General features: G+C 37.6%; 1 protein-coding gene across 2 annotated transcripts in view; it reads right to left on the bottom strand.

Annotated features, from left to right (window-relative positions):
- Positions 1–25,784, bottom strand: part of galnt18b (UDP-N-acetyl-alpha-D-galactosamine:polypeptide N-acetylgalactosaminyltransferase 18b) — a 101,839-nt gene that overhangs the window by 3,955 nt on the left and 72,100 nt on the right. For both annotated transcript variants that reach the window (XM_083558744.1, XM_083558745.1), the window contains exons 4-10: positions 25,208–25,391; positions 22,269–22,466; positions 21,755–21,869; positions 12,690–12,875; positions 9,053–9,190; positions 6,058–6,153; positions 2,118–2,282 (exon numbers count right to left, since the gene is read on the bottom strand). In XM_083558744.1, coding sequence (XP_083414870.1) covers positions 2,118–2,282; positions 6,058–6,153; positions 9,053–9,190; positions 12,690–12,875; positions 21,755–21,869; positions 22,269–22,466; positions 25,208–25,391 — 1,082 coding nt within the window. The remainder of the gene's footprint in view (positions 1–2,117; positions 2,283–6,057; positions 6,154–9,052; positions 9,191–12,689; positions 12,876–21,754; positions 21,870–22,268; positions 22,467–25,207; positions 25,392–25,784) is intronic.

Below are 25,784 nucleotides of genomic sequence, written 5' to 3'. Positions count from 1 at the left end.
AGTAGCGGCACGTTAATGACTGCGTTCTTGTATTTATTTAGCTGTTCGAGTTCAATGCGAGGCTAATTAATTGTATTATAATTTTTTTTTAACTATCGAGAAGTACAAGGCATCCTGCTGCTCGCTTCGTAATCATAGCAAATCAATTTAGCCTTCAGGTTACTAAACAATGTAATTGCCTGTTTCAGAGTGTTGGATGATGAAGCTGCTTATCATTTCGTGCTGTACTTTGTTTCGAATCATCAAATATGTATCTGAACAGCAAGCAGACTGGATCAATCTGGGCAACAAAAGTGGAAAAAAAGGAAAGAAAAAAAGATCTGACATCATGGAGATTTCAGGATTAAATGCAAACATTGTATTTTGTCTTGAACAAAAAACACCAGCAATCCGAACAAAAACACATTTCAAACACATTCTTTTTGCAATGTTTATAGAGAGTTCCTATAATATGATAATGTGTTTGTTTACTTCCTGTTCAGCTCATTAGCTGTAGAAAAAAAGTGAAATTTTGCCTTTCATTGTCCCATTTTAGTGAATAAAAAAAAAAGAAAAAAATACAAAAGTGTCTTCTCTGCTTCTCTGCTTATTGTAAACACACACACACACACACACACACACACACACACACACACACACACACACACACACACACACACACACACACACACACACACACACGTGTTTATTTGCATGGGAAATATTCCTCATTCCAGTGCAATTTTACTCTGATTTGCATTGGCCACTTTACACCAGACACAATCACCTAAAGAGCAATGTTTCCTGTGGCGCACATGCTGCGAGTAAAGAAGCGTTCTGGATTTACAACGGTCACACAAATTGCACTAGTGACGTACAACTGCTTTCTTTAGCGCGCCAGAGAAACGCCGACTCGAAAACACTGTCTCTGTGAGATTGAGAGCGGGTTGAACAGTGCGACCATGATGACTGTATCTGTATCGAGGACTTCACACGTCGTATGAAACATTCTGTGGGCCCAAGAGCCTTATGAGAGATCAGAGAAGACGGGTCGTACTGGTTTAAGCTGAAAGGGGGGCTCAAACAACTCAAATAATCACTCTTTGCAGCCACACTAAGCTGAAAAGCATCTTTGGAAGAGTAGGTGTAAGTGGGTGTTATTTGCTAACATACATACATAGTATGTATGTACTATTGTATGTATGTATTTTTATTTAAATTATTGTTTAAATTATAAGTGGCTAAGCCCCCTCAAACCAAAACCAAACCAAACAAACAAAAAAAAAAACACAATGTCCAGCAGGAAGTCGTCTGACCCCTAATGCATATGAATAACAGTAAAAATGCTTAAGCAAAACAAGCAAGCATGAATTAATTAAGCAAATAATTAAATCATGCTTGCTTGTAATTAATAATAATTAATACACTTATCATATTGTTTGTATTTATTTTGACTTGTAGAGTGTCCAAATTGTTTAATGATTTGAAAATAATAAACAAATCCACATTAACACCACTCACGTTTGTGTGTATGTGTGTGTGTGTGTGTGTGTGTGTGTGTGTGTGTGTGTGTGTGTGTGTGTGTGCGCCAGACCAACACTTTGATTTACTTAAAAAATCAAGCCAGATAGCTGTCATGATAACTTTTTTTATTTTCTAAATTCTGCAGTTTTTCACAGTATCAGCAAGAGTCTGTAATTTTCTACAAACCTAATTAATGAAAAGTCACAAAATGTAACAATTTTTTTGTCATATTTTGTGTAAAAAAATTTATAAAATAAACTGTAATCAACAGAAACCAGATACTTAGTCTAGTTATCGTGCAAGCATCATATTAGGAGGGGTCAGGAGTCATTATCTTGTAGTGTATAGTGTAAATAACAAACTGCTTTAATTATATCTACAGGTGTCATCTTTTCACCCAGTAATGTGATGTGTTCTTTATTACAGTGCTATGTTATGGGACCCGAGCACCTCACAGGGACAGAGGGAGCCATTACAATGTACTTACAGTTCACAGCTGATTGAAGCTACACGATGTGTGATGTTTTTGTGGTACAATTCTACCCTCCCACGATGCTATTTTTCAGCTCCCTGCTACTTGATTTTTGTGTAATGGCTCTTGCGAGTATCGTTACCTGAGTAAAAAGCCAGTGCAGTTTCATGCGCTTGGCCGCGGCGTAGCTGCACTCGATCAGCCTCGGCCGCCCGTTCACATCCACCAGGCACTTGTTGTCGTCGTCGTCGATGGTGGGGCTGAGCACGCCCACGTGTAGCTGCTCTGTGCTGCTGTAGTACACGTTCTGAAACAACACGACAGCAAGACACGTCTCTGAGACATAAGCAAACGATAAGCCAGATGCCTGGATGCGTCTGAAATGACTTTTTTGGTACTTGCAATTGCAACAAAAACTAAATAAATAGTAAAACTATAATATCAAATGTTGCATAAATGCATCTAGGATCATTTAGTTGATGTAAATGTTGCTTTTTTTTTATTGTGAGATTATTCTAGTCCACATATAAGCATATAATAGAGCCTTTTTCTAGATGTCCAACTTATATTCTCTTGATTACTTTCAAGCTTAGAATTAATATCAATATAGTTTTGAAAAAAAATAGACTTTACAATAATAACCCCATTTAATGTAGAAATTCTAAGAAATAAAGAGACGTTTTATACACATTACTCAAATAACTTCATCTGGCTATTCAGATTTCTTAGATTTCATATTTAATTTATATTTCAGCAGTATATCCGAACATTAACTACTCAATAATGAAATTATTATTCAAAAGAAAAATATTACCATTATTTAATGATAAGATAAATATGAAAAATCCCATGCTGTGTTTGTATAGCTGTGGCTTCCTAAAACAATATTGAGCCACAGTAAATAAATGGAAAAAAGCATCTGATCGGAGTGTCCTCACAAAGATTGCATTGTCAGAGTCCTAGAATTACACCAGCGTAAAAAAAAAAATCACTTTTATTATTTCCGCTCCAGTAGAAGCCACATTAACTGATAAACACATCCAGAGACGCAGAGTTGCCTGTGATTGTGTTTTAGCAGTGATCCAGAGAGCCATAAAAAAACAGAAACAAACAGAGTGTTAATAGTTACATAAAGCTGGAGCAGAGCTAAAGCTCGGTATGGCGGGTGCAGTTAGGCTCAAAAACACAAACACCGTGAAGGGAAATGCCACATGAAATTCAGAAAATCTGTGTTTCAAAAAGAGGGATGCTGACAATCAGCAAAAACTAAGATTACATTAAATGCACTTGGCATTACGGTTTAAAATTTATTTATTATATACCTTAAATACAATTACAACAATCAAAAGTATACAATTTTTTTCAAATGACAAATGATGCCCCAACAGCCCCAGGGGTAATTACCAGGGGAACATTTTACAAAAGATATAATGTGTGCCTTCATTATAAGTGGTTGTGCACTCAACTACTTATTATTATTATTATTATTATTATTATTATTATTATTATTATTATTATTAACACTAGTTGTGTATCTTACAGAAAATCACTGGACAACATGCTACAGCTGGAACATCTCTGACCATCAGGGTTCCAATCAAACCCTAGGAAGAAGGTACTTTATACTTCTACCGCACAGTGAAATTTTTCAAATCAAAACAGGTCATACAGGGTAACAGTTAAATAATAAATGAAGTAAGTCCACACACACACACACACACACACACACACACACACACACACACACACACACACGCATCCACGCTCACACACACGCGCACACACACACGCACGCACACACACACGCACGCACACACACACGCACGCACACACACACGCACGCACACACACACGCACACACACACATGCACACACACACACACACACACACACACACACACACACACACACACACACACACTCGCACACACTATAAGGAGTTTTCTGAAGTGCTTTTCAGATGTAAATGTGCAAAAGCTAATTAGAAGAATCGTGTATCTACCATCCAAAACACACAGATATCAAAAAACTGGAGCTCTTCAGCCCTTACATGTGTAACCATGACAACGTCCATCAAAAAGAGCAAATATTCCACTACAACCTTCTCACTCTGCTTGATTCATCTCACCCTCTCTCTCTCTCTCTCTCTCTCTCTCTCTCCCTCTTCCTCTCTCCGAGGAAACATCCCAGAATTACTCTTTCTCCGGTGAGCTTATGTGCTAAAAATACTGCCATTTTTTGAGCCTCCGGAGCAGTATTGGTCACGGCAGGACGTGACGTGTTTTATGGAAGGAGAAGAATGAGTCACACGTCCAACAAGAAAGCTCTCTTTGTGATGTTATTTCTTGCGAATGGCCGTGTCAAGGACGTTTGCAACGGCATCTGTTAACGGCACGCAGAATGCAGCCTGACACCGCAGATGGCAAACACCTGGGGACACACCCGAGGGTCTGAAAAACATCTGCCACACCTGCCTTTCACTCTGAGGCAAATCAGCACCAATAATGGCTTCATCTCGCTTATCTACAGCTTCCTGTGTGATTCACTGGTTTCCAGATTCATATTAAACTTCTGAATATAAATGCTGATTGGTGACCAGGAGTAGATCATTGTTGTAGTACAGCAGCTCTGACACTAGTGCAGCTTACAAACAAAAAAAAAAACATTTGTATTAATATGTTATTATTTCTATAGTTACATACACAGGGACTTGTTTGGCAGATGCTTTACATTAACTGATTATAAAAAAAATGTGAGTCTCCAGTTTCAGCAGATTCCTATGTCTTCCAGTTTAATGTAGAACACAACATATATTACTATTTATTTATCTCTCTCTCTCTCTCTCTCTCTCTCTCTCTCTCTCTCTCTCTGAAGAGAATGACCATAGTTATTTTTTCAGTTAGGTTTGTGGCTTTGTTAGTCAGTCTCTCTCTCTCTCGCACACACACACAGAACAAGTGAAATGGAAAAAAGTGACTTGACAAATGAATAGACAGAAATAGAGAGAAAGACAGATAGAATTTGACAAAAAGACAGAGAAAAAAAAGCATCCTTTCATTCATTCTGGTATTTATACATTCATGCATCTCTATATATTAACAGGTTTATTTTCTAAAATCTTTTCTATTGATGCTTTGACAATAGTGTATGTAAGCATTTATTCCAATAAAGTGCTTTGAAATTGGAACAGTGAAAGAGAGACAGAAACAGACAAAGTGGGAGTGTGTGTGTGAGAGAGAGAGAGAGAGAGAGAGAGAGAGAGAGAGAGAGAGAGAGAGAGAGAGAGAGAGAGAGAGAGAGAGAGAGAGAGAGAGAGATGTAAGATCAGGTTATTTTGCTTTTGAAGGAAACAATGCAGTGGTGTAGTTTTTCCATTTCCACTGCAGGAGCTGTGTATATCACTTCAGGATTTTCCCAGCTGAGATGAGATTCTGTGAGATATTATACCTAAATTAGGACTTCTTGCAGTTATCTGATCTTTTCATGAGAATTGTACTTTAGGTTGTACAGCTCCAAGTTTTCTGTGTGTTTGGTTTGTGAACATATATTACTGTTACACACAAAATAGATTACTGTTAACATGCGCATGACATTTTTTTACAGACCTGAAATTCCTGAACACAGAAGAGGTGACGTTTAGGATGGTCAGGACATTAAATATGCTTAGGACAGCTCTCTCACACAGGGAAATAAATGTGCTCTGAATTTACTACTAAAGAAGCATGAATGGCCAACACAGCAGGACACCAATGAAGGACATGATGACTAAAGAGATTGAATAGAAAAAGACTAAAGCTTGACAGAGACTCACAGAAAAGGAGACATAGAGACACAGAAAACATAAAGATAGAGCATTGAGTTACAGAACCAAAGGCAAGGAAAGAGACAGAAAGAAACTACAGAGAAATACAGAAAGAAAGAGCGACAAATATAATACAGAAAAAGACTGCAAGAGAGAGAGAAAGATACTGAAAGAGAAGTATAGAAAATGAAAGACTTTGATGAGGAAAACATGAAGTGGCAGAGACAGAAAAAGAAAGCAAGACCTAAAAAGAAATGAAGGTAAAAGAGACAGGTCTCACCTGCGGAGTCATCCCGTGGCAGAGGTAGAGGATGGGGACGTTGTCGGTGTCTGGCCCTTGATCCAGACACAGCTCGCTTTTCAGGGAGTTCCTCAACTGCACACAGGACAGACACAAAACCATGCTCACTGCTGGGACACTGAAGATTCAGACCAGAAACATGGACATGTTTATTTAATATTCACACATGAACCCAGGGCTGGTCTCTGTCTCAGAGGCTGTAATTCCTAGTTTCCTGAACCCATTTATTTCACATGGATACAGTGTTGCTGCATCCTTGATTCTGATTGGTGAGAAGTTCTTAAATGATTTTTAGGAATGCAGCTCGATAGTGCGGATGGTACCCCAGCTATCATTTTTGGAAGGAGTCTCCAGTTTCAATAAGTTGTAAAACGATTTTTGCATTTTGTGGTTTAGTGGTACCACAACCTGCCTCTTAGTTCATCATTTCGCTGACATTCCACAACATTGTAACTAGAAATGGCAACAACAACAAAAAAGTGGCATTCATTAATGAATCATTTTTGTGTACTGTTTATTGATTAATTGTCTATTTTGTAATGTTATTCGGTAAGATTCCACTTCATTACACCACATGTTAAAAAAGAAAGCACACACATGGCTTTATACGCATGTATAAACCTATAAGACTTCATGGATTCTTTCATGGATTACGTACTTTACACACATTTACGTGTTTCCTCAGCATTTATTTTTGAGATGACATTTGCGTGGAAAAGATTGTTTCCCCTCTGTAAATTTTGACACTGTGCGACTGCGCAAGACACTTTTTTGTATTCTGTTCCTACCTGTACATTCGGGTGTGATTGACAGCCCTCAGAGTAACGAGTCCAAGACGCAATCTGGAATTCATTTTAATAAGACTAACCCATTTTCTCCACCCGAGTGAGAAAAAACGTGCAGGAGAATTGCGAGGTGTAAGGAGGACGAGCCATGACCACAGAGCCAAGTCATGTGTTAACACAACAGTAGAGGAGAGGTGAAAAGACATGTGGCCATTTTCTGTTCCTTGATTTGACATGAATATAAAATCAGGTTTGGGTTAAGAGGGTCAAGTGCTAAAAAGAAAAAGAAAAAAGAAAAACACATAGGCAGATTTTACGGATTCAGGAAGCTCAGCAGCTGGAAAAAAAGACAGCAAGAAGAAAAAAAAAAAAGATTTTGAAATTCCAAATGCCTGAATCTGTGGCTTGTCAGAAACACAGCGTTAGGATGCATAAAAGAATTCAGTGTTAACTATATTATACTATAACCTATATGTATAACGTTATAAAATGTAGTTAACAGGCTGCTGGCTAAAGAGAAGAGTTTGATGATACTTTCATTTACTTGTACCTGTTACAATACTTCTAAAACTGATAAACTGTTAAAAGTCGTGCAATTAACACCCACACCTTCAGTGCTGTCCTAGCTGAATCGAACCACCTCTAAATGCTTCAAGCATCATGGAGTTTGTGCTAAAAGATCGTAATTGTGAGGGCTCACAGCAGATAGATACCTTTGACCCCAGCAACATTGATATGATGGCTCAAATCTGATTGGATAGAAACTCTAACCTGCACTTACACTCAGATGCGCTGCACCACAGAGAAAAACTATGAAATTAAAGGAATACACTATTGGGTATAGTTTAATACATATTCATGCACAAAAAATATTAAAACATTAGTTAGTGATTATGATTTAAGGCCTTGCTGGCCCTGATGGCCTGCCACTGTAAATAAATACAATATATGCATTTTTTTTTATTAAATAATAATTAAAAAAATATATCAAAAAAAATTTTTATAATTAATAAAATATTTTGTACAATATATATTTAACAATTTATAGATAGAAATATTTCGAAAAAAAGGTGGTCCTGACAATATTTCAGAAAACTGTATCATGACACTGATCACAATATGATCACAATATATATATATATATATTGTCCCACACAATATTAGTCACATGACTTTCTTGTGTCCTGCTGTTCTGTCATTCATGTTTGTCTGTGTGTGTGTGTGTGTGTGTGTGTGTGTGTGTGTGTGTGTGTGTGTGTGTGTGTGTGTGTGTGTGTGTGTGGTTGCTATGGTGTTAATGCTGCTCTGACTGTCCCCACGGTTCCCCTCTTTATGCTTCTACTGTTTCCGTGACTTAGCCTGCATTTAGGATTCGTATTACGGATCCATCAATGATTACTGAGTCTGCTTGGGAAATTGTTCTAAGCAAAGCCAAAATAAAATGACTCGACACACATCCTCTTGCCTCAGGCTTGTGAGTATTAAACCTCTACTCCACTGTGCTATTTCAGAAACTTTCAATTATAAAACCTCAACAGCAATACTATGAATTCTGCAATCTGATTGGCTGAGAGGTGATGATGTGGATTAAATTTGTATAACAGCAGCTCAGACGGTTGTGCCAGCAGGTTTATATTAATGCGCTCTGCCTGACACGGCACCGTTTCTATAGTAACAGCTCGTTCACAGAGATTTTAATGCCGACCGTTCACCTCACCTGATATTAACAGCGAATGTGCTGTTATTTAATAAAGCTTTCTGTAAGGAGACTCCAGTTTCAGCTTGTTGTTGTTTAGTGAAAATCAAAGAAAATTTTTCATATAGCAATGATTGACTCATTGATATCTCTTAGTGGTGCAATAACTTTTTATGTGCCTTGTCTATGCTACACTTGTTATATTTATGTTGAAGAACTTTTATCTCCAAAACTATTGCCACCCTTAATTAAAAAATCAATAAATTGCCTAACATTTCTCTTTTTATCAGTTTAGGCTTTTTCCACATTTACTGTATTACTTTATTTGTGTGTGTGTGTGTGTGTGTGTGTGTGTGTGTGTGTGTGTGTGTGTGTGTGTGTGTGTGTGTGTGTGTGTGTGTGTGTGTGTGAGAGAGAGAGAGAGAGAGAGAGAGAGAGAGAGAGAGAGAGAGAGAGAGAGAGAGAGAGAGAGAGAGAGAGAGAGACATCTCACCACTCCATAAGCGATGGTGTCTGTGTACATCCTCATCTCTGGGTAGATGTTCACCAGGTACCACCTGAATGTTTTACACTGCAGCCTTTTCCTCAGGGCTTTCCTCTCTGAGATATCTCCAATGTCTATGCCTGAGTCCTACACACACACACACACACACACACACACATGTTAATTAGTGCCTGTATTGGATGGATGGATGGATGGATGGATGGATGGATGGATGGATGGATGGATGGATGGATGGATGGATGGATGGATGGATGGATAGATAGATAGATAGATAGATAGATAGATAGATAGATAGATAGATAGATAGATAGATAGATAGATAGATAGATAGATAGATAGATACTTCATCCCAATGAAAAATTTACACTAATTGCATTAATAAAGTTTGAAGATAAGTTTTGCTTCATCTCACATCATTCAAAAAATTACAAAAATTAAATATCTTCAAAAAATATTTAAATGTACGTATAATGTATTGCTGTAATTACAATTAAGATCACAATAAAGAAATTATTATTCAAGCCATTTGCCCTCATTTCAAGCTTGAAATACTTTTGTCAATTGGCAGAACATTTTGCTCATTTGAAGCATTTCTTTCTATAAAGAAGTAACATTGTCTACCAGTAGATTGGGAAATCAAGATTAAGAAAAGAAATAATGTCTAAAAATGGGTTTAATGATCTTACATGTACTTTATTGTATTATTAAATGTATTATATTCGTATTACTTACAGGGGTTTTTATACAGCACGCACTGATTTTTTATTACACCTCTTTCACTTAGCCCCATGTTCAACACTAGCAGGTTTATCTGTCTTTACTTCTGCTGCAGCTGCTGTTTAAAATGAACTGTATGTGATGGGTATGTCGTCCACGTCAGTCTACACTTGCGCATTTATTAAGCAGATGCCCTTATCCACAGCAACCTACACGAGTGAGCTGTAGTATTTATCAAAAACACATCTCAAGTAATGTTAATAAACTAGGTCAGGGACTAAAAATACCATGCAGCAAAAACACTTTCAGTCAACAACTGAGCACATATCCAAACTTCAGTCAGCCATTCATTCCTCCTTTTATCAGTGAGGTTAACAGTATATAAAAAATATACTGCTAAAAAAAGTTCTTTCAAATAAAAGAAAAAAAATATGTGTAGCTGCTACAAAATACAACTTGGTTGTCATGGTTGTGCCAAAAATCAGCATTGAACTATGTTACTTATTTATCAGCCCCTGCACATCACATGACTGTTGTGTATGCTTCTTCCTCATTCCTATTCTTTGTGTATTTTCCATTGTGTTCATCCAACATGTTGGTTTTCCTTTTTTTAATCATGCTACAACTGGGCAACAAAAACCAAGCATTTCCACCATGGCATTGATTAAATAGGAGAATGGAGTATGGGAGTGCATGAGAATATTCTTAAATCCAACCACCATTTCAGTATCAGCTGGATGGGGTTTAAATTAATTCTACAGTATAATAAGGTAACATAATAATTAAAAAAGGCATTAACAAACACATTTCTGAGATTTTTTTTTATGTCTAGCGTCCTTTTTAATATCTTCTCTTTAAGCTCAATGCCAAACGCTTTGACAACATTTTTCAGACTGATGTAATTATAGCTTTTCTAAAGTAAAGATAAACACACACTGATATAATTTCATTACATGTTAATTAGCTCAAAATATGTTCAATTTACTTCGAAAGAATTTGAGGAAACCAAAGCAATTTAAGAGTGTGTTAGATAAAGGAGAGGAGGCGGGGCTTTCTGGATGCTTTGGTTAATAACGTTGAGCTCTAAACATCGGCGCAAATCATTCCAGATTTACAGTGGAATTAACTTATGTCCATGGTCCTTCTGAAACACAAATCTGGTTGGAAGGTGTAAGTTCACAACATGGAACTACAGTTAATTGCGGTCCATTTGTTCACTTTTATAAATTAATGCATATGAATTATAAACAACTATAAGTACAGTAACACACAGTTACAGTTTCATACTGAGTGATACAGCTATTTAAATCATTTCCTAATTTTAAGCTAAATGACATTTTTTTTGCATGTCATTTAAATTATATGGTGAACATGATGATTGTGATAAAGGCAGCAGATTAATTTGATGAACTGGAGAAGATAACACTAAAATGAGTAATTCTCTCTCTCCCTCACACACACACACACACACACACACACACACACACACACACACACACACACACACACACACACACATTTTCTCTCTCTCTCTCTCTCTCTCTCTCTCTCTCTCTCTCTCTCTCTCTCTCACACACACACACACACACACACACACACACTATATAAAATAAAAAAAATTACCTGTTATTTTTAACTATTAAGTCAGTTTTGCACTGCAAAAAATCAATGTCAGCATTAAACTGTCAGTGCTGGCAAGTGAACATGGTAATCCGTAGCTACAGTAGGTGTGTGTTACACCATTTTAACGCACTCTGTTTCGCATCAGGTGGTTATTCTCCGCTGCATCATGTACTATTGTTGTGTAATCCACATGTAGCCGTGGATTATCTCTTACATAAACCTCACTGTATATCATGGCAATTTAATATCGTGTTGGGATGATAATATCATTATATCCCACTTGTTTAATATAAAGTCTGTGGCAGCACAGTAAGCATCAATGATTGGCTCAGCAGCTGCACAGAGGAAACAGAACAAAGAGCCAAATAACAGATGCTTCACAGTGGGGATAAGAAAATTCCGACTGCTAGTGGCCACATTTTTGCTTCTCATTTGCACAAAGTTTCTCTCCTGTTTTTTCTCTCCTGATTCCACTTCCTCTTGCAAGCTTTTATAAATAAGAAGAACTTTTGGGGGTGTTGAGTAACAGCACTGATACAATTTCTGATCTGTGAAGCTCAGATGCTCATGAAGCTGAACCTACTCACCTTGTCCATCTCTTAAAAACCTGTCCTAATAGACGCCAGCCAAGGTTAACATGAACTTGTTCATTCTAGCTCTTAGTGCTGTGAGGAACAGCAAGCTTCGCTTCATGGAGATTGAAATATGTGCTCATGTAATTCAAATGCTCAAGATTCAAGAACAAATCCAAGCTGCTTGACCTCTATGCTCTGCTCCATTTCTCCTCTACACATAGTGAAGCCTCGGCCAAACGACCAGCAGCGGGTTAGCTCTGCCTTCTGTTCCTTCCAAATGAGCTTAATTGCTGTGTGTGTGATAAACGCACGATTGGGCTCCTGAATACAGCGGGAATGGCTGGAGGACATGATTAGTGCTAAACACACGAAGTACTTAATGCATAAAGCACAAAAAAGACAATAATAAAAACATGTATTTCTCTATGTAGCCTTTTCTTTCTTTTTTATTTTTTGTTCGTCATCGTTGCGCGGATTAAACCAGGCTGCATCGAATTTGTATTCCACACACACCAGGAGAAAAAAAATAAACATCTGCTTGGAACTGATTACACTAATCTAATCTCTTTACCTAAGCTTCCAGTGGATAAAATTAGCACCGGCTTTCTGAAAAAATGACGCAGCCCCGCTTATAAGTCAGAACTGTTTACATGGATTGAGGTGGCGTGTGTAAGTGGTGAATGAGTGTAAGTGTGTGAAGGTGGAAGCACCTCCTGTGGAATGTTCCAGGCCATGTACACATGGCTCTTGAACTCGTCCATCCACACCTCGGCCACTCTCAGGGCGTTACGGCGCACGTGTGCAGTCAGGTCCTCAGTGTACGGCTTGTGAGCGCGCTCGATGTGGGCAATACGGGCACAGGGCAGAACCTCCACACTGCCACCACACTGCCACACCTACACACACAAAGCACATCACATCACATACTATAAATGGCAACTAGATGCAGTGGACTAGCATGCACTTTTAGAAACGTAGAAAAAAAGGTCTGTGTGCACAATCATGCTACTGCTTCTGCTTGCATGAATACCTTTACTTTTTGAAAAACGGTGACCCTCCAATATCATTGGCTCCATTCTGTTTTTATGCCTATAAACATCATGAACAAATTTGTTCATAGTTTTTACTGAGACCTAGACAACAGTCTATTTATGTAATATTATATATACACTATAGGGAAAAAAAACATTGTGACACTTGACTTTTCCAGCCATATGTAGCTCGTCCCCAATCTGTTACCACACAATTGGAGAGACACAATTGTAGAATGTCAATGGATCTGCTCACCCTTGATCAGCACATGACTTTGAACCACCCTTTTGGATAAATGAGCACTAATCTCCATAACCACACTCCAAAACATATTTCAAAGAACTTTTGTTCATATAGTAAACATAAAGTGTTTCTTTACCAGCAGACATAAAGTGTATTCCTTTGCATTCTTGGGATGTTAGATACTTTAAATAACAAAATCTCTAGCTCATATCTCGTTAACGTTTGTCCCTAGTTAACACTGAACCCTTCACTTCACGCCCCAACGAAAAGCAATGACATTTGTAGCATGTCCTAGTACTAGTGCCTCGTCTCACCCCTTTACTCTCTTCTATTTGAATTACTGCAACTCCTAGACTGTCTTGTGGGCTAGCCAGGCAGAACGTTGTGCTCCTACTCTCCTGTAGCTGCTATATAATAAAGCGTGTCACAGCTGGGACCCGACTGAAGAGCTGGAGATGCAGAATGTGTCGTGTGAGATTGAGTGTTACGGATGCCTAACCCTCAGCAGTTCCCCTGCTACACACTGATATAACACACAAGATAGAGGACCAAAGTACCACCACAAAACTGCTTTCAAACTGGAAAGGTGAAGTAAGAAGGTGAAGTGTGTGTGTGTGTGTGTGTGTGTGTGTGTGTGTGTGTGTGTGTGTGTGTGTGTGTGTGTGTGTGTGTGTGTGTGTGTGTGTGTGCACAATTTATAAATCTTATTTAATGTATTCAATAATGAATTCATGATTATCATTATATTGCACTAATATACAATATAAAAGTATTACTATCGTTATGAATATATTACACGAATATTACTTCAATATACATTTAATTTAAGTTGCGAGGAATTTAGCAGTGAGCATATTTCCTCATCAATCTACCTTAAACACGTTCTAAACAATTTTGCAATTTTTCTAAACATTTGCAAGTGAAATGACACATTATTGCCAAAGGTTTATAGACTCCAGATCTCCACAACCATGAGAGCTTTTTGAACCTCTAATAATTAAGATTTAATTCCCTTTCTGCTGTTAAAATAAGCTCCAATCTAAGGGGAAATCTTTTTAATATATTTTGGGACATGGCTATTAAGATTTTAGTTCATTCAGCTCCAAGAGCATTAGTGAGATCAAACACTGATGTTGGCATTTCAGTTCATCTCCAAGATGTTCAGTGGGGTTGAGGTCAGGGCTCTGTTCAGGACACTTGAGTTTGGCATTGTGTGCTGAAACACTACTTGAGCTCTTGGTGAGAGTTTGAAGAAAAGCCATATAGGGATGTGATAGTCAGGTGTCCACATACAGTATCTCTCAAAAGTGAGTGCACCCCTCATGTTTCAGCAATCATTGGGAACCATAGGGACCATACTATAGAAATGAAACTTGGATATATCCAAGGATCAATGTGCAGCTTGTAAAGCAGTACAGATTTTTCCTCTAAAAATAACGTAACATACTGCATTATTGTCAAAATAGCTGGCAACAGAAGTGAGTACACCCTAAGGGATAACGTTGTGTAACTATGCAAAGTCATGTTTTATTCATCATGTTTTTATCTGCTTGACAGGAACAAACAAATGTGTGCAACGTGTATCAGAGCAGTTAAAATTTGATGCTTTGAGTACAATTCTCTCATAGTGACCACTGGATTTTCAACATGGCACCACATGGTAAAGACTCTAGAAGGATTTGAGAATTAGAATTGTTGCTCTCCACAAAGACGCCGAGGCTTTAAGATGATCAGTATCAGCCGGAAACTGAGTTACAGTGCAGTAAGCAGAATCATACAGAGGTTTTCCAAGACGGGTTCCAGACCTTGCAAGAGTCGAGTCAAGACTGCTTGTGTGTAAAAAAGTAATTTACTTTTAAACTATTATATGTTTTACCATTTTAAAATTATATACAGTAATCCCCTGCTTTACCGCGGTCCGAATCTCGGTTTATCATGGAATTACATTTGCCACATAACTAATTTGTTTAGCTGATTTTCCGGTCTTGATAGCGGATAGCACGATAAACCAAAAAAACTTATAGGGAATTGTTTTTATGGAGTTTTATGTTGAAATAATAAAATGTATTCATAAAAAAGTATTAATTATATTAAATATTAATTAGAAAATTAAGTAAAATAATAATACTGTACAGTACTGTATACTGTATACAGCGGTTTTTTTGTTTATCCCAGGCGTTTTTGGAACGTAACCACTGCGATAAACGGGGGATTACTGTATAATATATTTCTATGCATTGACTTACTGCTTCCTTTTATTTTCTCTCTTAAGACCAGTTTAAACCAGACTACAGGGAATACACATCCAACATGAGCCATTTTCAAGCACTCAAAATAAGGTCACTATTCAGGACCCCTGCAGCCCTAATTATTTAGCTTAACTGGGTTGATGTAATAGCAGCTATTTAATGGTTTTGCAATATTGATTGGTGAGAAAAGGAAAAAAAAAAAACAAGTCTGTGAATCTATTAGAGGAATGAAGAAATAAACTATCTGTAGTTTAAGAGACAAACACATCCGAAGCACCACCATCGTAATATGTTCTATAACTCCACATCTTATTTCATGTTAATGATAAAGATTTATATATACACACACACCACTTTATTTCCTTCTTCTTGCTATGAACAACTTCTGCACAGCACTTGTCAGTGGGAAGTCTGGCTTTTTAGTGCAAAGTAGCAGAAGTTCTCCTGGTATTTTACCGCTAGAATTTTTTAGAAAAAAAAAATACATACAAAACATCTTTAAGAAAAAATACAGTTTTTTTTCTGAGAAATGAGTTGCTCTAATAATAAAAAATTGGACAAACATATTATGACACTGGACTGTTCCAGCAATATGTGGTTCTTCTCCAAACTGCTAGCACAAAGTTGGAGCCACACAATTGTATTTAATGTCTTTGGATGCGGTAGGATAAAATTTTCCCTTTTTCAAGAGACCCAGACTTGTTCGAGCATGACAGTGCCCCTTGCACAAAGTGAGCTCCATGAACATATGGAACACCTTCGGGATGAAGTGGAAGGATGACTACACCCCAGGCCTTCTCACTCTACATCAGTACTTCACCATAACCACACTCCAACATCTAGAGGAACAACTTCCCAAAACAGTAAAATTTATTGTAACAGCAAATGGAAACTAAATGTGGAAAGAGATGTTTAAAAGGCACATATGAATCTTGTTGTCAGGTGTCCACAAACATTTGTCTATATAGTGTAAATTGAGTAGACAGAAATGCAAGATGTCACTTATTGGAAGCATAATGATGTGTCTATGCTACAGCACTACTGTGTGTGTGTGTGTGTGTGTGTGTGTGTGTGAGAATACTCGGCACATATCCAGCTCCAAAGAGAGATCCGTTCTGCTCTTTGCCTAAATAGGGAGCTTCTGTCACTCAACATTTCCTCCTAAACCTTGATTCAATCAAGTTTATTGCACCGTGCCAATGCTGATTCCAAACAACATCAGTTCGTATATTGTCAAGTGTCATTCATTTATTTACTCATTTATTTTGCTCAAATGAGCACATATGGTACAAGCAGTGCTCGAGCAGAAACAGACACTCAGAACTGTATCGATGCTGCTGTTTTCTAGGTGTGTGAATCATTCGATCAGTTCGATTCTCAATTCACTGGTTTTTCAGTCTGACTCCAAAGCATATTAAGTGTGAATCAGGAATGATCCAATTCAATTTAAATCAACTCAATAGTCCAAGAAGTGATTGCTCTCGAATGACTTACTTTGCCTCGCTCCTTCCAACAATGATTCAGCCCAAGTTTCTCCCATACAGCTTAGTAACATCAGCTTTTGGTGTATTTTGGGATATGGGGAGTAAAAATCTGGCAACATTTCTATGACAGTAAGTTTGTGAGAATTTTTGCACGCCCCTATAAAACGTCTTGGCTGTCCATCTGACAGCCGTCATGCCAAACGGAATGGAGTGGAGAATGTGTCAGTGTTTTCAGGTCTGCTTGTCAATACCATTGCAAATGTCCAGTTTATATTTACTAACATTATAAATATCATTTATTTTTATATTTATCATTTTCCTGAAGAAAATGTGAGTGGTGATTGTCTGTGCAAAGCATGAGATGCTATCCTCCTCTGTAAGCCGAGCTTTTCTATATTTTTTTATGTCCATGTTCAGTGTTATTTTTTTGAGAGGGGCATCACTACATTAGCCAGTAATCAACTCCAATTAGAACCACTAAACTATCTGGTAACAATCTGGAAAATGTATCTTGTTAAAGAAAGTAAAAGTATAGTATAGTATAGTATAGTATAGTATAGTATAGTATAGTAATAGTTGCAAATATGTCATTTTGCTCTGTAATTTAGTCTTGGCTGATTTCTACCCACGACTCCTATCCACAGTTCTTTGGATTTGTGTAATTTTCCATCCACTTGAACTAGGAAACTCAAACCTTTTTCAGCATGGCAATGCCCTTGTGCACAAAGCAAACTCCATTAATATATGCTTGATATGATCTTCTGTTACAAAGCTCGGACCCTATTGAACACCTTTGGGATGAATTGGAACGCTGACTACACCCCATCCTTCCTCACCACACCTACATCAGTACCTGACTTTACTAACACCTTTGTGTCTAAAACAATCTACACAATCTAGAGGAACATCTTCCCAGAAAAGTGAAGGAAATTATAAGAGACTAAATGTGGAATGTGATGCTCAAAAAGCACATACCAAGCTTATGACCAGGTGTCCGCAAACTATTGCCAATTTAGTTGATTCCCAAGCTCTATTTTAACATTGAAACATTTTTAACAACCCAATCAGTTGTATATGGAAGTTGCATATTGATGATATTTCTCACTCTCTTTCATTTGTAATGTTTTTATGATTTATTTCCCCTTTTGGGTTCCTTTTAAGGTTTCTTCCTCATACCAACTAAGGGAGTTATTCCTTGCCACAGTCGCCCTAATCTGCTCATCAGGGATAAATACACATATTCAAACTGCTGCTCATGCTGCATTATAGTGCAGAGAAACGCATTTTAGAAAAGGAAGCGCTATCTACCTTCTTCTGCATGCATGAGCTGACAGATACCCCTGATTGGCTGGTGTAGCTGTGAGCCACAGGAGAGAGAAAGACAGAAAGGTAGTGCGCCATGCATCCCACATTTAGAGAGCAAATTGTTCGCTCGGCTCTGAGACTTGAACTCGACATCTCCAGACAATAGGGTGAACACTTTTAATACTAATACTATATTTTTTCTCCTCTAAAGTACTGGGCTCTGCTCCCAGCTCACGTCTCGTCTGCTGCAGCTTTAGCGTGTTAACCCCAAACCCGAGACCGAACCACACGACCACGCTTTACTCGGCACCGTCGCCCGCGACGACGACATGACAAGAGCAGCAGCATCTGTCCCTGATTGCACAGAAGCTCTAAATCATCATGTCGTTGCTTCATCAGCAGTCAGTGAACCCTTTTCCCCTTGGACTGCTAGAGTACCAGAGGTGAAAAGAGAAATATAAAAAGCGAGAGTGATAAAAAGGATCAGAGAGAGAAGGAAAAAAGAGGGCAAGGCCTCACAAAGAGCTGTTTATTGTCCTTCAGACACTGGGGCTGGAAATAAAAATACACATGACCCTTTATTTTTTTCTTCCCAATAGGGAGTCTGGTGCTATAATATCTCACGTACACACACACACACACACACACACACACACACACACACACTGAAAATTCCATTTAACAAAGCAGCATTGGGTAAATCAAATTTATTTGGAGCATATTTTGATAAATCGCTTTCGGCTGAAATAATCGCAAATGAGAGGTTCATGGAAACTGCACAATTAAAGAAGAAAATGAATATTTCAATGCATTTGTGTTTGATCGTGATTTTTTGGAGTTTTTTGTTTTCTCCCCAGAATATTTTGCATCCTGTTGCAAAATCTTTTGCATCTCGTGTGCTCTTGTATTTGCAAGCCAGAGTAACGTTTTCGTCAGAATAATCCTCATCAGTATAATATCCTTTTCAGGGGTCATTCACTTACATCAAAATCATGCCATGAACTGAACAATATACATTTGAAGTGCTATTTGTGTGGGATTGTAGAGGATGCAAAATAATTTTCCCCTCACCATGAACCCTTATGGGCTGCAGCTCTCTGTGCCCAGAAACACTGAACTCCCAGAACCAGGGTCACCTTCCTACTGCAAATACGCTGCCTATAGCTGTTATCAGGATGACCCTTGGGAAATTTGGGTCCACTGTGTTGACTTTCTTTTTGTGACTGCTGCTGCAATCCAAAACGATTCACTTTTCCATGTATACACAAAGAGAACTTTGTGAAAAGAAAAGAAAAGAAAAGAAAAGAAAAGAAAAGAAAAGAAAAGAAAAGAAAAACACTATGCTAATTTAGGAAAGCAATCAGCAGGCTATTATCAAGAAAATGTGATTGTAAAAAGTGTGTCATTCGGGGTGGGAACACTGCCGGCGAGAGCCACATCACCATCCTCCTTCACTCCTCCTGTCCTGCTCTTACACGAGTGATTGATGATTACACCACTGCTTGCAGTGAAAAGCAGCATGTATGTGTAACACGGAGTGGCTCCGTGATCAGCACAAGATGATTATTATGGAAGCTGATATGACTATTTTTGCGGCGCTCTGGACTATAACGCATGCTGAGCTTTCTGGATATCTATTATTAGCTTTCCTAAGGGACTCGGACAACCCCTCTGTCGCGTCTGATCAAGCGCTCGGTTCGGAGTTAAAGCACACCTTCGGAGGGAAATATTACAGCCTGCCGTAGAGAAAATGAAATGATAAAACGAAGCTAAAATTGAGGCAACGGGCTGCTCGAAATGTTTTTATTGCTACCTCCAAGCAAAAGTGTGTTAATCTTTAGGTTTATCGTTAAGTTTGTTTGAAATTTGATCAAATCCACACTGCTTCCATATTTTATTTTGTAATGAACAGCATGGCAGAAATGGACAAACCTGGGAAAAAACAGTGTAATGATACAGAAAGACCCTCTTTTTTGATGGGGTTTAAAATCACCACACTGGTTGACTTTCTTTAAACATTTCTTTTGACTGACACGGACCTCCACCATAAATATTAGCATTTTATAGTAACCTTTAATCAGAATTTAAATGTGTCTCATTGCTGAGCTCAGGTTACTGGAGCTCTGGATGTTCTTAATATGTTTGCATGGACATCATCTGAGTTATCTGTTTTTCTCCTAACTCTTTAAATAGATTAGTTCCACTAAATTGCCCCTAAGTACGAGTGAATGTGTGCCTTGTGACGTCTGGTCCAGGATGCACACCCACTTCATTCTCAGCGTTCCTGAGATAAACACTGGATCCACTAAGCAGGATGAAGATAAATTAATATCAATGTTATTATTATTTTTTTAATATATATATATATATATATATATACAAAATTACCTACAAAATTGTCAGCATTCTGTGGAAAACATCTCTGACTTGGAACTTTCTCCCAGAACTCTTTCTCCTTTCTTTGTCTGATGGTCCAATGAAATCATAAAAGTGTTAATTCATTCTACACAATCTATTTTTTTTTTTTATTATTGTTTCAGCAAGCTTATCGAAAGAAATGTAATTCAAATCTACTGAAATTCTATTACTAATCATAATTTTCAGGTTTTCATTGTATTCCTCTTTATATATAATTATCAGGGCACCATGTGTGACTACGAAATTATTTCTGTTACGTGCTGCTTTTCGGAGTCCATTTGACATTTCAGGTTGGGCATGAAAATGAAGACATTCTGTACTAGGGATAAAAGTGTGAAGAAAGGGGTTAAACCGTATTTGTATTTGTTGTTCAGAAAATATAAACATGAGAATAGTCAACAATGTTAGAAACAGTTCGTTTGTGAACTGTTTTCCTGTGTTTTTTCACATGAATAACCTCGACAATAACGGAACTGTAATGTATGGACATTTTGTGTCACCTAAACGAGAAGGTCCCTCTCAATTTGATTTGATTATACCATCTCAAGGAGTTTGCTTGTAACAATGCAGCCTGTAACCTACAATCCAACCCATCTATTTTATTTCCTGGTTTGACCTGAAGAAGGGTTCAGTAACTTCTTACTGCTAGGGTTCACATAGGTTTAGTTGACTGATGACTGTGTTCCTACCTCCCTAAAGGAACGACACTGGGGAAATAAATGCACAAGGATTGGATTGAACCTGACTAAACCCTGCATATATAACAGTAGCTTTAATGCTGGAGTTTACGCAGCAACACTCCATCTGCCCCATGCTGCCCCAGACGTCCCTGCAGCACTCAGACAAGCAACAGAAATCAGTTTGATAAGTCGTTCCTCTGCGTCCTGCCAAAAGCAGTGGAGATCGTTATTGTTGTTAATCCGTCAGGAGAGAGGCCATTATCTTCATTAGCTGAGGTTGGTGGGGGGAGAGAGAGAGAGAGAGAGAGAGAGAGAGAGAGAGAGAGAGAGAGAGGGAGTGAGAAGGGGAGAGCTCATCACTCACCCTGACGCCCAGCTCCACATTCTCGCCACCATAGATTTCCAAGCCTTCGTCCAGCAGCCCGATTTCCTCAAAATACTTCCTGTCTACCACAAAGCAGCCAATCAGAGCAGGACTCCTGCAAAGAAAAACGCAAACAACAATGCAATAAAGTTTAAATTGATACACTTGTACAGTTTGCTGTGTGTTAGAGGTTGTTGCTTGCTTTTAATAAAAAAATTTGCTGTTGTATGCAACTAATAAGACACAGACAATTAGGATCTTTCTTATGATTAAAATGTAGTACATACTTTTTCACCCTCAGAAACAAGTTTCTGCAAATGCATTACCTGCCCATCAATCTTATTAATTCAGAGCTGGTCAGGAAAAAAATCAAATGTGAATCAATAAAAAATCAATAAAAAAAATGTGAAATGTCATGTATTATGATATAATATTTAAAAATATATATTTCTTTTACATTGTCCACCCTTAAAAACTGAAATCTAACAGTCTGTGTGAGTGCACAGCATGCTACCTGATTGGAGAGGTGGTGTTGTTCAGGTTCCACCAAGACTTGGGTGGGTTTAGGTAGCGACACCACAGCTCCCAGTCGAAGCCCTGAGCAGAAAGTGGATACTCCTCCACTTCAAATGTGTCGTATTTAATGTTGTCAAACGACGGTGAGATGATCCTTGTCCGGTCCTCTTTGATTCGCTGGAGAATTGGCTCGGCCCTAAAGACAAAAACATGTATTAGCAGCAAACCCCAAAATTTAGCAATTAAATCATATCAGATTAATTATACTGTATAGACTTTATACTACAATGCTGGAGTTTTGTTAATTTATTTTCTACAACAACAGAAAGTGCAGCTGCAAATCACAGGTTTGTATTAATGTGCTTGATGGTATACATCATCATTTCTATAGTAATCTAAAGTGAGACTTGCGTGAATTAATGTGTAAAATATGCAGTTTTTAAAAATCATTGTGGAACCGATAGGAGTGCAAAAATGCATCATGTTACAAAATATTTAATGATGTGAATTGTAGAAATGTGAATCTATTAATTGTATTAATTATGGATCTTCTTAAGCAACTGTAGAAACCTCTAAATGAGCAATCTGCAGGTTAGCGACTGTAAAAAAAAAAAAAAAAGCTATTCATTAGCTTTTAGTCAACACTAGCCCTGGGTCACTGTAATCTACAATTCCTGAGAAAAGGTTGCCATCTCAGCCGACGTTGGAGCTCATTCTTCGCATGTTCAATCAATATTTTGGTCTAATTATTCTATGAATATTTTGTAAGACATGGTGAACCTTTTTATTTACAATAAAACCTCTGCTTAGAATTCTTTTTTATTCTTTTCTTCAGCTATTTCACATTGTTTTATACCATTTCATTAAAAATGAAGAGCTTGTCTCTTTAAATAAATGTAGTGGTTCTAAGAAAATGTTCTAAGAAACAAATTGAATCAAATGATTGAGCCAGTATGATGAATCAAATCAAATTATGCTGAAGGGTTTTGTTATACCATGTTGATTTAGGTTCTGAAAAGAGATGCTTATTTAACATTCATGGAAGGAGTCATCAGTGTCAGCATTTTGTGCCAGTTAAAATGCTTTCTTGGAAGTAAGAAATAAAAAAAAATAAAAAAAACAAACAGATTGTAACTTCAAATGTACAAAAGCTAAATACTAAAGTACTGTTATTGGAAAATAATCAACTTTACATGACTGAGACGATATAACAATAACTTCAAGTAACATCCAGCTTTTTCCTGTAAGAGCATGTGATCATACACATCACAGATAAACAGTTCAGCATCAAAATCTTTGATGAATTTAGGATGTAATATTTCAAGTAGTTTCAGGGCTCAAGGATCAAATAGAAGCTCATTAAAGAAATATTTTGGATATTGCAACATCTGTGCTGACATTTCTGGGTCAGGCTGTTAAGCGAGTAACAGCATCGGGCCACGTGAGCCATGAAATGTGATTGTAATGATGATGTGGATGTGCACAGGGGGTGGAGACGGACTGAATCGTGTTTTGTCTGCCGTGTGAGACACCTGGATGCGTTCCACAGATAAAAGGGATTCACTTAATCCTGAACGACAGCGCAGATGTTTCATCCCACATGTTCGAGTGAACCTTCATAACACTCTTCGCAACACACCTGCTTTCAAACAGACAATGTGCATTCCGAAAGGTATTATTTCAGTATTAACGCTGAGATTTGATTTCATGTGTTGAAATATTTCTGAAATAGTGACATGGTGTTGAAGTGCTAGAGAAACGTGTACACAAGCTAACAGTGTTTGAGATACGATCACACCTGTTTTTGAAAATTCTTAACAAACCTGACAATTAACTCGGTTAATTTAGACAGTGCATAAGGACAAATTTCACTCTCACTCTGTCTGTAGAAGCAAAATATTTCAGCATTAAAACAGCTTGCAAATAATCCCCCATGTTCTAGATGAACAAAGTTCACTTTTCCCTCTTACTTGGAAAATACGGTACAGAAAGTTGCAAAACTCTAACAAATCATATTTACGTGCTGTAGAGAAAGACCCACCTCTTTACATAAACAGTGGTGTGAAAAAGTGTTTGCCCCCTTCCTGAATTCTTATTTATTTGCATGTTTGTGTCACATTTTGATCTTTTAGATAATTAAACCAATTTAAATATTAGTAAATGATAACACAAGTGAACACAACATGCAGTTTTCAAATTAAGGTTTTTATTATTGAGGGAAAACAAAATCCAAAACAACATGTCCCTGTGTGAAAAATTGTTTGCCCCCTAAACGCAATAACTGGTTAGACCACCCTTAGCGGCAACATCTGCAATCAAGCGTTTGCGATAACTTGCGATGGGTCTGTTACTGCGCTGTGGAGGAAGTTTGGTCTATTCATCTATGCAGAATTGTTGTAATTCAGCCACATTTCAGTTTTTGAGAATGAACCGCCTTTTTAAGGTCATGCCACAAAATCTCAATTCTCAATTTTTAATTAAGATAATGTTAAGTGCACTTTTATGTTTATGTCCTAGTTGAAAAATCTGAGTGTTTGATCGAAGAGAAAACAAGAAAAATAAACCACATGTGTGTATATTCGATGTGTGTGTGTTCTTTTCCTTTTGCTTTTTGTTTCATGTAATTATGGCTGGTGTAAAAACAAATCAGACAGTAAACGATTCAGAACTATAGATTTCAATCCAGAAAACAAGCACATGAAAATATTTAAAGTTCATTTTCCATAATAAACATGTAAATAAATAAATAAATAAATAAGATTTATATTAAAAACATGACAGTAACAACAGTTCCAGAAGATGCTCATTGAAATTGTTGAAATAGTCATTTTAATCAAAACAAATAAAATAATACAATAAAGGTTTTATATTTAAAAAAAGGAACAATTATGGTTAAAATAATATTAAAGTTTTGAATCCAAGTTCATAGTCACCCACCAGCCAGTATTAAACTCCACGTGGGCATCGAACAGAGCCACCACAGGGGCAGTCGCAGCCCTCCAGCCGCTCACACGAGACCGGATCAGACCCTCCTGCTTGTGGTGCCGCACCATCTTAATAAAACCTGGACTTTTAGCATTCGTCTCTTCTACAAATCCCTGGAGCTTCTCCTTCAGCTCATCTAGCGAGAGAGAGCGAGAGAGAGCAAGAAAGAGAGAGAGAGAGAGAGAGAGAGAGAGAGAGAGAGAGAGAGAGAGAGAGAGCGAGAGAGAGAGAGAGAGAGAGAGAGAGAGAGAGAAATATATCATCATTATTTCTGTTTAGCATTAGCAGGCATTTCAAATTAGCCACTCATAAGTGACCAGACTGCAAATACTGTCTCATTATATTACTGTTAGGATAATAAAAGTGCAATGAGTGCAGAAAAACAATAAAACTAAAGGGAAATGCAAACAAAAAAAAGATGTCCTGGTATATGCAGGAACATTAAGCCTTAAGCAGAAATCGAATTAAAACACGAGTCCAGTGATTTTGATTTAGTTATTCAATTTGTAAAGGTTCATTCAAGCTCTTC

The sequence above is a fragment of the Silurus aristotelis genome, assembly GCF_946808225.1.
Source record: "Silurus aristotelis genome assembly, chromosome: 13".
Taxonomy (NCBI): Eukaryota; Metazoa; Chordata; class Actinopteri; order Siluriformes; family Siluridae; genus Silurus; species Silurus aristotelis.
The sequence above is the reverse complement of the archived record's forward strand: the minus strand, read 5'-3'. Positions and strand labels throughout refer to the sequence as shown.